General features: G+C 39.4%; 1 protein-coding gene across 2 annotated transcripts in view; it reads right to left on the reverse strand.

The window, feature by feature from the left end:
* Positions 1 to 571: 571 nt before the first annotated feature.
* TASL (TLR adaptor interacting with endolysosomal SLC15A4) overlaps positions 572 to 16,211 on the reverse strand; it is a 25,241-nt gene continuing 9,601 nt past the window's right edge. Inside the window, exons 2-3 of one of the 2 annotated variants that reach the window (XM_051827662.2) lie at positions 2,468 to 2,552; positions 572 to 2,340 (exon numbers count right to left, since the gene is read on the reverse strand). In XM_051827662.2, the coding sequence (XP_051683622.1) occupies positions 1,443 to 2,339 (897 nt within the window). In that variant the 5' untranslated portion in view covers position 2,340; positions 2,468 to 2,552 and the 3' untranslated portion in view covers positions 572 to 1,442. The remainder of the gene's footprint in view (positions 2,341 to 2,467; positions 2,553 to 16,211) is intronic. The other variant, XM_002720005.5, reaches the window with a different exon arrangement.

Raw genomic sequence — 16,211 nt, forward strand, 5'->3', positions numbered from 1 at the left:
GTGTTCCAACAACTTTCCTTTGTGGACACAGGATTTGAAATTTCATGTAACATTTGCATCTCACTGTTCTTATTTTGGTTTGTGAGGATGTTAGACCATTTCAAAATGGAACAAAAACATCCTTAGCTTTCAGAAGTGTCAGAAATAGGTGACAGGCCAGATTTGGCCAATATGCCATACCTAGTTTGCCAATCCTAAGCTAGAGGAAAGGGTGAGAGCAGTGAAGCTCTTAGGAAGTTACCACTCTAGTGAAAGTGTTTACAGAATTTAATATGGGACCCACCGCTTGTAACCCTTCTTGGTTCCAGGTTAAGAAGGCATGGGGAAAAGGAAGAGAAAAAATGAGAAAAAGTAAGATTCACCACTTCCTTTGAAGCTTAGTACAACCAAGAAAATTCATACATTTAGCAAAATAAAACTCAATGGTTAAATGTTCAATATGTGGTGTTTTCCATCTAGAAAATCTCATCTCCACCAATAAACAGAATTTGAGGATTTGAGTGGCTGTTGTGTGGCTATTGCTGTAGATAAATAATTATTCTAAAGGAAAAACACAATTGCAATTTGCTAGTTTTTAATATTTACAATATATTTTAAAATTATACAGGATAAAAGAAATAGAAAGATATATTTTGAAAAAATGATTAAACATTCTATCCAAATATAGCAGCCTTCTACAGTCCATTTCCCTCAAGAACAACTTGAAGGAATTCACTTGAGTACCAAACACAGTAACTCTTTTATAAAAATATATTTATTTATTTATTTGAAAGGCTGAGTTACAGAGAGGCAGAGAGAGAGAGAGAGAGAGAGAGAAAGTCAGTCTTCCATCTGCTGGTTCACTCCCCAAATGGCCTCAATGGCTGGAGCTGGGCTGATCCAGGAGCCAGGAACTTCCTCCAGGTCTCCCTTGTGGGTGCAGGGGCCCAAGCACTTGGGCCATCTTCTGCTGCCTTCCAGCAGAGAGCTGGATCAGAAGTGGAGCAGCTGGGACTCAAAGTGGTGCCCATATGGGATGCTGGCACTGCATCTTTACCCACTATGCCACAGTGCTGGCCCCAAACATATTAACTCTTTATCCTGAAACTTTTTGGCTTTTCAGTTTTGCCATAGTGTGTTTCATTCTTAGTTGGCTTGTCCTCTTGTTCAGTATCTATACTGAATTAAATGAATTGTAGCCTTTTCTTGTTTGATTTTTTTTTAACTTTGTTACTGTACAGACCTCTCTTTGAAATCATTCTGTACAGCTCCTCTTCTCACACTTCTCATGATGATTTTCTTTCTATGCGATTTCATCTTAATTCATGCCTCACTTCTTGGTGACCTTTACTTCTCTATCTCATGACTATCATTTACAACCCCCTCCTGCACATTCTCAGAATGAATGAATAAGTGTTTCTTTGGTTTTGAGTCATTGAGAGAGAGGAATGGAAGCATCCTCCCTATGGATTCACATTGCTATACTGAGAAATATGAAGACTAGGAGTGCTGATCTCAGTTGACACCAACTGTAATAGGCGGCTAATGACTATATCCTTAGCTTTTGAGGCCTCCAGATTCTTGTCTCTAGATACTTGAAGACTAATTTGGTCCACACTTGTCATGATAAGTTCAGATGCCAGAATCTGGGTAGGAGAACTGTCATGAAACATGGTGTCCATAATGTACTGTTTGTATAACTCCACCACCTTCTGCTCCAGGTACTCATTCAGCACTGCATTAGAAATAGGCTTCTGCATTTGTAGGCTGCTTTTCTCTTTGATGCTCGTTATTCTCCAGTAGGATGAGTACCGCTGAACAGGTTTTGGGGGAAAGTCACTGGGGTGAGTGGAAATGGAATCCTCCATGGGCAAAGGAATCTCAGACGACTTCAGCAAAGGACCATATTCAAAACTGCTCTCAGAAGGGAAGTCTGTTGACACTGAGTTAATGGCCATCACCTGTCCCCCTGCAATATGCAAGTCATTGTAATTCTTGCAGATACTCTTGCAGGAAGGTGGAACCAAGTAGGTCTCTCTGCTGGGCTCTCTACATATTTCAACTGCAGGCATGTTTGGACTTTCAAACACAGGATTGGGGTTTGTCTGCAGCACAGTGACTCTCTGACTTCTACTCTGTTGGCTGTCTCTTGAAGTCACTGAAGAAATGAACTTGCCAGAGGATTTGCAGCTCACAAAGAGACTTCTGACTTGTGTTTCATCCATGGAGGAATAGGAAAGAGCAGCAGTGGAATTCGTCTCTTCTTCCTTTTCCTCAGCCACCTGCTCATTACAAGATGTGCAACTCCAGTGGATGTCATTCCAGCAGGCAAGTCCACTGAGATACCCTTCTGACAGCATTCTGGAAAGAGAATTAAGGAGTAAAAATGGGGACAAAGAAGACTGGGTTCTTAAAAATTGACAGTTGATGCAACAGAAAAGTAAAGAACAGTGAATGAGTTCATGCCATTCATTCAAGAAGCCATTACCAATTCTGTGTCTGTTGTATACCAGAACTGTGGCATGTGCTGAAGATGAAAAAGGATATAGTTCCTCCCTTCAGGAAGTTTCCCACTATGAGAGAAAACAAATTGAATATAAACAATCTCAACATTTTATCACTGAACATTATAATATTGATAGGCACAAAGAAAGTACAGGGGAAGGGCTTCTAACAGTCTGAGAAGGGGGAGAAGTTACAGGCTGTGTCATAGAGAAGCTGACATGTCAGTTGCCTGTTGAAGAGTAAGTAGGAGTTCTATCCATAGAAAGAGAGTTATAAAAGAATATGGTGCCATAGCCTATACACCACATACCAAATAGCTGAGAACAAGCAGAAAGAGCTTGGAAAACAGGGTGGAACTGGATCATGAAAGACCTTGGGAATGAAGCAGAAATTTGAGTTCCGTCTCATGGAAAATGGAGAGTGATCAAAAAAGCTTGCATATTGGAGGGCAGCATATCTAGTGGATATGAGAACTATGGTGAGGAAATCCAAGGCAAAGTCTGCTGAAAACAAAAGCTGTATCTTACTCATCTTTGTATTTTATCCTCTGGAACTAGCACAGTTACTTGCATTTAGGAGGAACTCAAAAGATTTTTGTTAATTTAAATTTAGCAATGACAACCATTATATAGTATGAAATTAATCCATACTCAACATATCATGAAGAGCCACAAAGTTTTACCTACCTTTACAATCCAGAAGAGACTACAACCCCTCCCACTTCTCAAAATACGTTCAGGAAATGTCTCTGCACTCAACTGATGTGTTTACCTCTGCCCTAGTTACCAAGGAGCTTTCCTGACAGTGGGTTTTCCCTACACCTGCCTCCCCTGCCTTTCCTCAGCAGTTGTCACTGAGGTCTGGAGTGGCCAGAATAGGCTAGAAACAGCAGCTGCATTTTCTAAAAAAGGAACACACTGGCATTCCTGGCAATGGGGCAACAGGCAACAGCAAGAAAAAGTCCTCTTTGGCCTCAAGGGCTGGGCTTCTAAAACAAACCTGCCAACTTGAGCCTGAAATTGGAAAGTCACATTAGACAGAAAGGGATTGTTTTAAACCATATTCAAAGGCCATTTTCATATAAAATAGTACCTCTTTTACATTCATGTAGCTATTATTTTGCAAGTAAATGAAATATGTTCCTCTTTTTTAGTTGTATAAGGGTAATATTATAAATGTTTTTCTCTTTTGGAACTATTCCCAGGTATATTCACCAAATTTATCAGTTATTTAAATCCTTTTACTATATTTTAGGCATAGTTATGTGCCATAAAATACAAAGCTGAAGATTTTAAACAACTCCTTGAGGTATTATTGTAAGCTGAGCACACTTACAAAGAGAAAATGCTGTCCTTTCCTAAGAAAGACTTTTCAAAATACAGTTCAACAAGCCTAACATCCATGTGTAAAGGTAAATCTTACATGCATGAAAATATAATTAACAGAGCAAAAGAATTTATCATAAAGGCCTCATAATGATGCACTTACTTCCCAGTTCTCCCCAGCCTTGCCTATCCCTCCCCAGGAGACAGACAGTTCATTCCATTTGTAAGGCCTCAAGGTACAACTGTGGGAAATCAAGGCAAATGTACTGTTGACTTTTAAATTCCTAAGTAGGTTTTAGAAATTCTCGGCAGAAGTAATTGTGGTACAGCTGGTTAAGCTGCTGCCTGCGATGCCAGCATCCCACGTGAGTGCCAGTTTGAGTCCCAACTGCTCCACTTCTTATTCAGCTCTCTGGTGATGCACATGAGAATGTAGTGTCAGATAGCCCAAGTACTTGTGCCCCTGCTGCTCACATAGGCGACACAGATGGAGTTCCAGGCTCCTGGTTTCCGCTTGGCCCAGCTCTAGCGATTGCAACCATTTGGGGAGTGAATCTGCAGATGGAAGAGTTTCTGCCTCCCTCTCCCTCTCCCTCTCCCTCTCTTTCTCTATTCTCCTCTCTCTCTCTCTCTCTCTCTCTCTCTCTCTCTCTCTCTCATTCTGCCTTTCAAACAAACAAATAAGCCTTTTACAAACCTTTTTAATAGTTTTGGAGAAACAGCTTGTTATATACTATAACCTGAGATTTGAAGCTTCAGAATCCAGAACCATGAAAGACTTAGGGTATAATATTTATGCACCAATAAAAGACTCAAGTGGACCAAATTCATCATGGCTGAGAAGAAGAGAAATTGACATCAGAGCTTCCTGAACTCAAGTGGGCAAGCAGATCACCCTTCATTCAAACCCACAATCAGTAGAGCCCAGGAAGCTACTTGGATCTCCATCCTTAAATATAAGTGTGATTTTGAAAAATCTCAGGAGAGGTTTGATATCTGAGACACCAAAATGGTCACTTGAAGGAAGTAAAGTATATGGGGGTATCATGGCAGGAATCTCTACCTTCAATATTCTCAGAGTTAAGGGATAATATTATAATCTTGAATTACAAATGAGATACTATTTTTAAAATAAGTATTCCAACGTCCTTGGAAATTAAAAATGATAATTTTAAAACTCAATAGAAGGATTTGAAGATAAAGTTTAAGCAAATCCTCATTTTGAGATTGAAAGAAAAATGCAAGATAGAAAATAGTAGAGAGAAGGTAAAATTCGAAAAACAGTCCAGGAGATCCATTATCTGAATAACAAACAGAAGGTTTAAAAAAAGAACAAAACAACTATGTGAGAAATTCAAAGAAACAATTTAAGAATGTTTCTCAGAATTGCAGGACATGAGTTCCCAAAATCGTGAGTAAAAAAATATATCTACACTGCCACTCATTATTACAAAATGATAGAACACTTGGAATAAAAAGAAGATCCTCTAAGTTTCCAAAGAGAAAAATCAAACACAAAAAGACCATGAACCAGAATCTTCAGAGTCCTCAGTAGCAATGTAGACAAACAGTAAGACAATGAAAAAAAAGTCTAAATTTTTGAATGAAAGTTATTTTCCTTTAATTTTTTTCTTTTTTTAAAGATTTATTTATTTTATTTGAAAGGCAGAGTTATAAAGAGAGAGGGCGACACAAAAACTTCCATCTGCTGGTTCACCCTGCAAAAGACTGCAGTGATGGGAGCTGGGCCAGACCGAAGCCAGGAACTTCTTCAGGGTCTCCAACATGGATTCAGGGGCCCAAGAACCTAGGCCATTTTCCACTGCTTTCCCAGGTGCGTTATAAGGAAGCTGGATTGGAACCAGTGCCCATATGTGATGCAGAAATCGCAGGCGGCAGCCTAACCCTCTATGCCACAGCACTGGTCCCATATTTATTTTTTATTTATTTGAAAGGTGTAGAGACAGAGGCAGGGAGAGGCAAAGAAAGATGTTCCAACTACTAGTTCACAACGTGTATGCTCACAAAAGCCAAACTCTGCCAGGCCAAAGCCAGGAGCCTGGATGTGAATCTGGGTTTCCCTTGTGAGTGGCAGGGACCCAAGTACTTGACCCATCATCTGCTGTTTCCCAGGGTGTGCAGTAGAAGGAAGCAGTAAAAACCAGGACTCAAACCAGGCACTCCAATACAGGTTGCAGGCATTGCAAGTGGTGCCTTAACCACTGTGCCAAACCCCACCCTAAATGAAACCTACTTTTAGCCCAGAATTTTATAACCAGAAGTTGTGCATGAAAAAATAAACTATTGTTTACTGCTTATAAGTAGCTTTTACATAGCCATGATACTATATATAAAACACTGAAAATTGATCTAACCAAATTCATATATAACCACCAGGTGACTATGAAGTTAAAAAAGATAATATGATTTTATCTTATAATACAAATAAATGTGTCCAGACAAGGTGGCCACTCCTTATAGTGAGAGGTCTGGGATAAAGATGTGTATACTATGGATTAAATTCACCAACCAAAAGATTTAGGTTCGGTGAATGTATAAAAAAAAAATCAGGGCCGGCTCCGTGGCTCAATAGGCTAATCCTCCACCTTGCGGCGCCGGCACACCGGGTTCTAGTCCCGGTCGGGGCGCCGGATTCTGTCCCGGTTGCCCCTCTTCCAGGCCAGCTCTCTGCTATGGCCAGGGAGTGCAGTGGAGGATGGCCCAGGTGCTTGGGCCCTGCACCCCATGGGAGACCAGGAAAAGCACCTGGATCCTGGCTCCTGCCAACGGATCAGCGCGGTGCGCCAGCTGCAGCGGCGGCCATTGGAGGGTGAACCAACGGCAAAGGAAGACCTTTCTCTCTCTGTCTCTCTCTCTCACTGTCCACTCTGCCTGTCAAAAATAAAAAAAAATAAAATTAAAAAAAAAATCAAACCCCACTATATGCTGCCTACAGTGCAATCACTTCACAAAGTACACACAGACTGTAAGTGAAGGATTGGAAAAAGATATTACAGGCAAATGGAAATCAAAAGTGAGCAGACATAGCTATCCTAATATAAGGTAAAGCAGAATTTAAATCAAAAACTGTAAAAGATATAAAAAAGGATATTGTATTTTGATAAGGTTCAATTCAGCAAGAATACATAACAATCATAAATATATATACACCCAACACCCCCCAGTTATATACAGAAAATACCATTAGACCTAAAATGAATGATAGACTGCATCACAATAATAGTGAGTGACTTCAACACCCCATTCTCAACAATAGACACATCATCCAGACAAAAAAAAATCAATAAAGATAAATTGGAGTTGAAACATACTGTCGAGCAAATGGACCTAATAGACATTTACAGGACATTCCACCCAACAGCTACAGAATACACATTGTTTTCATTAGCTCATGTAACATTTTCTAGGAAAGACCACATATTAGGCCAAAAATCAAGTCTCAGCAAATTTAAAAGATTGAAATCATACTATATATCTTCCCAGACCATAAAAGAATAAAACCAGAAATAAACAAGAAGAACAATAGAATACTCATAAATACTTGGAAATTAAACAACATACTACTAAATGATCAATGGGTTATTGAAGAAATGAAAAAGGAAATCAAAAACTTCCTTGAAACCAATGAAAATGAAGCACAACATATCAAAACCTGTGGGGTATAGCAAAAGTAGTATTAAAAGGGAAGTTTATAGCACTAAGTGCTTACATTAAAAAAGAAATGTCTCAAAGATCTAAATATGCATCTTAAAGACTTAGAAAAACCAGAACAAACAAAACCCAAAATCAGCAGGAGGCAAGAAATAATAAGTGCAGAAATCAATGAAATTGAAAATAAAAAAAGTTGGTTCTTTGAGAAGATAAACAAAATAGATCAACCTCTAGCCAGACTAACAAAGAAAAAAAGAAAAACTCAAATAAATAAAATTAGAGATGAAAAAGTAGACATTACACCTACCCGACACAGTTAAAATACAAAGGATCATAAGAAACTACTATGAAAAACAATATGCTAATAAACTGGGAGACCTCAAAAAATGGATAAATTCCTGGATTCATATGACATACCAAAATTAACTCAAGAAGATACAGACAACCTAAGCAGACCCACACAAACAATGAGATTAAAGCAGTAATCAAATGTGTTCAATCAAGGAAAAGCCTGGGACCTGATGTCTTTACTACTGAATTCTGCAAAACATTCAAAGAGGAAATACTCTTAAAACTTTTCCAAACTATTGAACAGCATAGAACTCTGCCAAACTCTTTTCATGAGGCCAACATGATTTGATACCAAAACCAAATAAAGACATCACACAAAAACTACAAACTTAAATTCTTAATGAACACAGATACAAAGATTCTCAAAAAAATACTATCAAATCGAATACAAAGCCACATCAAAAAGATCATAAATCACAATCAAGTGGGATTTATTACAGAAATGTGAGAGTGGTTCAACATTCTCAAATCAATAAATGTTATAAATCACATCGATAGAAGAACAAAAAGCCTATAGTCATCTCAGTAGATGCATTTGATAAGATTCAACATGCCTTCATGATAAAATCCCTCCACAGGCCAGCGCCGCGGCTCACTAGGCTAATCCTCCGCCTTGCGGCGCCGGCACACCGGGTTCTAGTCCCGGTCGGGGCGCTGGATTCTGTCCCGGTTGCCCCTCTTCCAGGCCAGCTCTCTGCTGTGGCCAGGGAGTGCAGTGGAGGATGGCCCAAGTCCTTGGGCCCTGCACCCCATGGGAGACCAGGAGAAGCACCTGGCTCCTGCCATCGGATCAGCGCGGTGCGCTGGCTGCAGCACGGCGGCCACGGCGGCCATTGGAGGGTGAACCAACGGCAAAGGAAGACTTTTCTCTCTGTCTCTCTCTCTCACTGTCCACTCTGTCAAAAAAAAAAAATCCCTCCACAAATTTGGTATAGAAGGAATATTCCTCAAAATTGTAATGGCTAAATATCACAAAATAATATCATACTGAGTGGGGAAAAGCTGAAAGCATTTCTCCTCAGATCTGCAACAAAACAAGGATGTCCACTTTCACCACTCTTATTCAGTATAGTACTGGAAGTTTTAGCAAGAACAATTAAGGAGGAGAAAGAAATAACAGGTATTAAATTGGAAAAGAAAAATTCAAATTATCTGTGTTTGTAGATGACATGATATTGAACATGGAAAAACCTAAACACTCCACCAAAAAGCTGTTAGAATTGATAAACCAATTCTGTAAAATTGCAGGTTGCAAAATAAACATACGAAAATCAGGAGCTTTTTGTATGCTAATGATAAATTCACAATAGCCAACAAAAAATCAAATATTTAGGAATAAATTTAATCAAATAAGTGAAAGACCTCTACAGTGAAAATTATCAAACATTGATGAGAGAAATCATCACAGACACAAAAATTGGAAAGATATTCCTTGCTCATGGATTGGAGGAATCAATATAATTAAAATATCTGTACTACCTAAAGCAATTTATAGAGTCAATGTAATCCCTATCAAAATACCAATGGCATTCTTTACAGAGTTAGAAAAAAACAATCCTAAAATTCATATGGAATCAAAAATGACCCTGAATTGCCAAAGGAATCCTGAGCAAGAAAAACCAAGCTAGAGACATCACAATACCTGATTTCAAAGCATACTACAAGGCTATAGTAGTTAAAACAGCTTGTTGCTGGCATAAAAACCAACACATAAATCAGTAGAACAGGATAGAGAGGCCAGAAACTAATCCACATACATGCAGCCAACTCTTTTTTTGACCAAAGTGCTCAGACCATACAGTGGAGTAAGGATAATCTCTTCAACAAATGGTGCTGGCAAAATTATTGGATATATCTATATCTGTCTTTCTATCTATATATATATATAGATATACATCTATGTAGGTATATGTGAATGAAATTAGATGATACCTCTCACAATATACAAAAATCAACTCAAGATGGATCAAAGACCTCAATTTAAGACCTGAGACTATGAGGTTGCTGGACGAAAATGTAGAGGAAACACTCCAAAACATTGGTGTAGGGGACAGTTTTTTGGACAAGACTCCCAAAGTACAGGCAACAAAATAAAAATTAAGTAAATGGGATATCAAACTCAGAAGCTTTTGCACAGCAAATGAAGCCATCAGTAGAGTGAAGAGACTGAAGAGTTAAAATTGTATATGTGCGGGTATAAAAAGTTAAGCTTAAGCTTACAGGTTTAAACCTTCCTGGTGCAGCTGTAAAAATAAAACAGAGTGAAGTAGCACCTTGACAGTAGGGACTCCATTTTGGAGCACTTGAGACTGCATTCTGGGAAAGCAACCCCGCCACCGTGAGACTCTGGTCTAAAACTATGATCTCAAATAGTCGGACAATAGCAGTGCACTACATCACCCTTGGCAACACACAAAAACCCCCTAGCATGATTGCTCAAGCTTAAAAGTAGAAAGGTTGCACCTGGGTTACCTGGGCTAATAATGAAGATGTGATTTGTCTATGTCTTAAAATCATAATTGCTGATTGTAAAATTTTAGCAACCGCTTAGCAACCGTGTATTCTCTCCCCCCTCCTGATTTTGCGGTTTTTGCCTTTATAAACCCTATGCTGTAGTTCCTCACTGCTCCTCTGTCCTTGTCAGAGGGCCCCAACATGTTGGATCAATAAATTTAACCCTTTGCTGGTTGCATGAGAGAATAAGTCTCTTGGAGTCGCTCCTCGGGCGGTGGGCTTTTTCAGACCCTAACAAGACATCCAACAGAATAGGAAAACATATTTGCAAACCACCTATTTGGCAAAGGATTTATATCCCCAATATATCAGCAATTTAAAGAACTCAACAACAACAACAACAAAATCCAGTTGAGAAATGGGCAGAAAATGTCAATAAACAGTTCTCAAAAAAAAAAAAATACAAATGGCCAACAAATATATGAAAAAATGCTCAACATCACTAGCCATTCATGAAGTGCAAATCAAACCCACGATAAGATATCACCTCACTCCTGTCAGAATGGCTAAAATCCAAAACACAGAATAAGAAATGCTGGTGAGGATGTGGAGAAAGAGGAACACTTAGGCACTGTTGGCAAGAATGTAAATTAGTACAGCCACTGTGGAAAACAGTATGGAGATTTCTTAAAAAACTACAAATAGACTTGCCATGTGATCTGGCAATTCCACTATTGGGTATATACCCAAAAGACGAGCACAATGAATCAAAGAGATAACCTGCACCATCATGTTTATAGCAGCACTCTTCACAATAGCCAAAATTTGGAACCAACCAAGGTGTCCATCAAAAGATGAATGGATAAATAAAATGTGGTATATGTACACAATTGAATATTACTCAACTATAAAAAAAGAAATTCTACCATTTGCAGCAAAATGGATGCCATTGGAGGACATCTTATTGAGTCAAATAAGCTACACCCAGAAAGACAAATCCCACATGCTCTCCCTTATATGTAGAAACTAAGATTAAAAGCAAACAAAAGAGAGAAAAAGGCAAAAGAATAATAAAGAAATGACTGTTTGTATCAGTACTGCTGCAAATACAGTTTTGTAAAACTTAGTTTTATAACTCTGTCCAGCCAGTGGATAAGAATGTTATACTAATATAGTTTTAATGATCTGTGATTACTTTAAAATTTACTGTTTATGGGTGAAATGATCATTTTTCCATTCAACCATTATTTATAGCTGTTGCCTATATTTCAACTAAGTTAGGGTCTTTTTGCTTTTTACTTGTTAAACTTCTTATTTGGTGAAGTAGTAAGCCTTTTTACTGTAAAGTAAATTTAAAATATGTTATCCCAAGAACTAAAAGAAAAAAAAAAAAAAAAAACAGGGAGAGGGGCCAGCACTGTGGTGTAGTGGGTAAAGCCACTGTCTACAGTGCCAGCATCCCATATGGGCGCCAATTCGAGTCCTGGCTGCTCTATTTCTAATCCAGGTCCCTGCTATGGCCTGAGAAAGCAGTGGAAGATGGCCCAAGTCCTTGGGCCCCTGAACCCATGTGGGAGACCCAGAAGAAGCTCCTGGCCCCTGGCTTTGGATTGGTACAGTTCAGGCCTTTCCAGCCAATTGGGGAGTAAACCAGTGGATGAAGACCTCTCTCAGCCTCTCCTTTTCTCTATGTAACTCTTTCAAATAAATATATAAATCTTAAAAAAAAAAAAAACAGGGAGAAGGAAGGAGGGTAGGAGGATGGGAATGAGAAGGGGGAGGGAAGGAAGGAGTGAGGAAGGATATAATTATAATTATATCTTTAGAATTGAATCTATGAATCACATTGAATCTGTTAAAAACGGATGAAAATTAGAATAAAAAATGTTCTTAAAAAGCTGTGCATACTTTGTGGAAGCCAGTGATCAAAAGAGAACTAAATCCTGTTCTTCATTTTAATGAATCAGTAAATAATGCCCCCAGCTGGAAAATCTGAAACTTGCAGTACAAATATGCTACTGAAAGAAATGGTCATGAATATCAAATAGTTAGTTAAAAGACATGCAAAGTAGCTGTTTCTAGACAGGGGGTGCAAGATTGCTGTTTTTTCTTTTTTTAAAAAAAAGATATATTTATTTATCTATCTGAAAGTGCCACAGAGAAAAGGAGAGACAGACATCCTCCATCCCGCCAGCCCACCATGCCAGACAGCCACAGTGGGGAAGGACTGAGCTAAATGGAAATGGAAGCCAGGAGCACCCCCAGGCCCTCCACACCTCCAAGCCATCATCCACTGCCTTTCCCAGACCACTAGCAGGCAGAGGCTCCACATGCCAAACCACAAAATCTTTATAGATTCTAGATATTATCCTTTATCAGTTGCATAGTTTGCAAATATTTTCTCCCTTTTGTGGGTTGCCTCTTCACTTTGCTGAATGTTCCTTTGCAGTAAAGAAGGTTCTTAGCTCAATGTAATCGCATTTCTATATTTTTGCTTTCATTGTTTGTGCTTCTGGGATCTTTTCCAAAAAGTCTTTGCCTATGCCAGTGTCTTGTAGAGTTTCCTCAATGTTCTCCTCTAGTAATTTGATAATATCAGGTTGAAGATTTAGATCCTGATCCATTTTGAGTTGATGCCTCCATCTTTTTTTGTTTATGGTTGCTTTAGCTACTCAGGGTCTCTTGTGTTTCCATATGAATTTTAGCATCATTTTTTTCTAGTTCTGAGAAGAGCATCATTGGCATTTTTTTTGAGATCACACTGAATCTGTAAGTTACTTTTGATAGTATGGACATTTTTATGATATGAATTCTTCCAATCTTTGAACATAGAAGATTATTCCATTTTCTGATGTCTTCTATTTCTTTAGTGTTTCATGCTTTTTGTCACTCCTTGGTTAAATTTACACCAAGGTATTTAAAATCTTTCTAGCTATTGTGAATGGGACTAATCTTACAAATTCTTTCTCAGCCATGGCATTGTCTGTGTATACAAAGGCTGTTCATTTTTGTGTTAATTTTATATCCTGCAACTTTACCAAACTCTGAGTTCCAATAGTCTTAGTAGAGTCTTTTGGTTCCCCTATGTACAGAATCATGTCAGTTGCAAACAGGGATAATTCAACTTCCTCCTTTCCAATGTGTATCCCTTTGATTTCTTTTTTCTTGCTCTGGCCAAAACTTACAAAACTGTATTGAATAGCAGTGGTGAGAGTGGGCATCTTTGTCTGGTTCTGGGTGTTAGTGGAAATGCTTCCAACTTTTCCCCATTCAATATGATGCTGGATGTCAGTTTTTCATATGTTGCCTTGATTGGGTTGAGGAATGTTCCTTCTATACCCGATTTGCTTAAGGTTTTTATGATGAAAGGATGTTGTATTTTATCAAATGCTTTTCTCTGCGTCCATTGAGATAATTATATGGTTTTAATTTTTTTTTTTTGACAGGCAGAGTTAGACAGTGAGAGAGAGAGAGAGAGATCTTCCTTTTCCGTTGGTTCACCCCCAAAATGGCCGCTATGGCCGGCGCACTGCACCGATCCAAAGCCATGAGCCAGGTGCTTCCTCCTGGTCTCCAATGCAGGTGCAGGGCCCAAGCACTTGGGCCATCCTCCACTGCCTTCCTGGGCCACAGCAGAGAGCTGGACTGGAAGAGGAGCAACCGGGACAGAATCCGGCACCCCAAACTATTGAAATCTTTACTTAATATATGCTAAATTTATCTTCTGTATATAAAGAGAATTGAAAATTAATCTTGATGTGAATGGAAGGGGAGAGGGAGTGGGAGAGGGGAGTGTTGTGGGTGGGAGGGAAGTTATGGGGGGTAGGGGAAGCTATTGTAATCCATAAGCTGTACTTTGAAAATTTATGTTCATTAAATAAAAAAAAAAAAGAATCCAGCACCCCAACAGGGACTAGAACCTGGGGCATCAGCGCCGCAGGTGGAGGATTAGCCTAGTGAGCCACGGCGCTGGCCTATGGTTTTAATTTTCAGTTTGTTAATGTCATGTATCACATTTGTTGATTAGTGCATATTGAACCATCTCTGCCTACCAGGGATAAATCCCACTTGGCCCGGGTGAATGATCTTTCTGATGTGTTATTGCATTCAATTAGCTAGTATTTTGTTTTGTTGATGATTTTTGCACCTATGTTCATCAATCATATTGGTCTATAGTTCTCGCTCTTTGTCATATCTTTCTGTAGTTTAGGAATTAACATGACGCTGGCCTCATAGAAAGAGTTTGGAAGGATTCCCTCCTTTTTAATTGTTTTGAATAGTTTGAGAAGAATTGGAATTAGTTCTTCTTTAGAAGTCATGTAGAATTCAGCAGTGAAGCTGTCCGGTCTTGGGCTCTTCTTTGTTGGGAGGGTGTTTATTACTGATTTTGATCTCTGTCTTGGTTATTGGTCTGTTTAGATTTTCAGTGTCTTTGTGCCTCAATCTTGGTAGATTGTCTGTGTCTAGGAATCTATCCATTTCTTCCAGATTTTCCAATTTCTTGGCATATAGCTGTTTGTAGTAATTTCTGATTATTCTTTTTATTTCTGTGGTATCTTTTGTTACATCTCCTTTTTCATCTCTGATTTTATTGATTTGGGTCTTCACCCTCTTATTTTTGGTTAGTTGGGCCAATGGTGTATCAATTTTGTTTATTTTTTTTTTCAACAAACCACCTCTTCATTTCTCTGATCTTTTATATTCTTGTTTAAATTTTATTGATTCTCTAATTTTAATTATTTCTTTCCTCCTAGTAAATGTGGGTTTGGTTTGTTGTTTTTCTAGGACCTTGAGATGCATTGATAGCTCATTTATGTGATCCCTTTCCAATTTCTTCATGTAGGCACTAATTGCTATAAACTTGCCTTATGGCCAGCACCGCGGCTCAATAAGCTAATCCTCTGCCTGCGGCGCCAGCACACCAGGTTCTAGTCCCAGTTGGGGCGCTGGATTCTGTCCCTGTTGCTCCTCTTCCAGTCCAGCTCTCTGCTGTGGCCTGGGAAGGCAGGGGAGGATGGCCCAAGTGCTTGGGCCCTGCAGCCACATAGGAGACCAGGAGAAATACCTGGCTCCTGACTTCAGATCAGCGCAGTGTACCAGCCGCAGCACGCTGGCCACAGCAGCGATTGGGGGGTGAACCAATGGAAAAGTAAGACCTTTCTCTCTGTCTCTCTCTCTCACTGTCCACTCTGCCTGTCAAAAAATAAATAAATAAATAAATAAATAAATAAACTTGCTTAGTAACACTGCTTTTGCTGTATCCCATAAGTTTTTTAAAAGATGTTATTTATTTATTTATTTATTTGAGAGGTAGTGTTACAGACAGAGAGAGGGTGAGACAGAGAAAAAAGTCTTCCAGCCGGCGCCGTGGCTCAATAGGCTAATCCTCCACCTTGCGGCGCCGGCACACCGGGTTCTAGTCCCGGTTGGGGCACCGGATTCTGTCCCGGTTGCCCCTCTTCCAGGCCAGCTCTCTGCTATGGCCAGGGAGTGCAGTGGAGGATGGCCCAGGTGCTTGGGCCCTGCACCCCATGGGAGACCAGGAAAAGCACCTGGATCCTGGCTCCTGCCATCGGATCAGCGCGGTGCGCCGGCTGCAGTGGCCATTGGAGGGTGATCCAACGGCAAAGGAAGACCTTTCTCTCTCTGTCTCTCTCTCTCACTGTCCACTCTGCCTGTCAAAAAAAAAAAATCTTCCATCTGCTGGCTCACTCCCCCAAATGGCATCTCATAAATTTTGATATGTTGTATTGTCATCTTCATTTTTGGGTCTTTTTTTTATTTCCCTTTTGATTTCTTCTGTGACCCAATGTTCATTTAGGAACATGTTGTTCAGTTTCATGTGTTTGCGTATTTTCTAGAAATTATTGTTAATTTCTAGCCTCATTCCATTGTGGTCAGTTAATTTCCAGCCTCATTCCATTG

Source organism: Oryctolagus cuniculus, chromosome X (assembly GCF_964237555.1).
Source record: "Oryctolagus cuniculus chromosome X, mOryCun1.1, whole genome shotgun sequence".
NCBI classification, from domain to species: Eukaryota; Metazoa; Chordata; class Mammalia; order Lagomorpha; family Leporidae; genus Oryctolagus; species Oryctolagus cuniculus.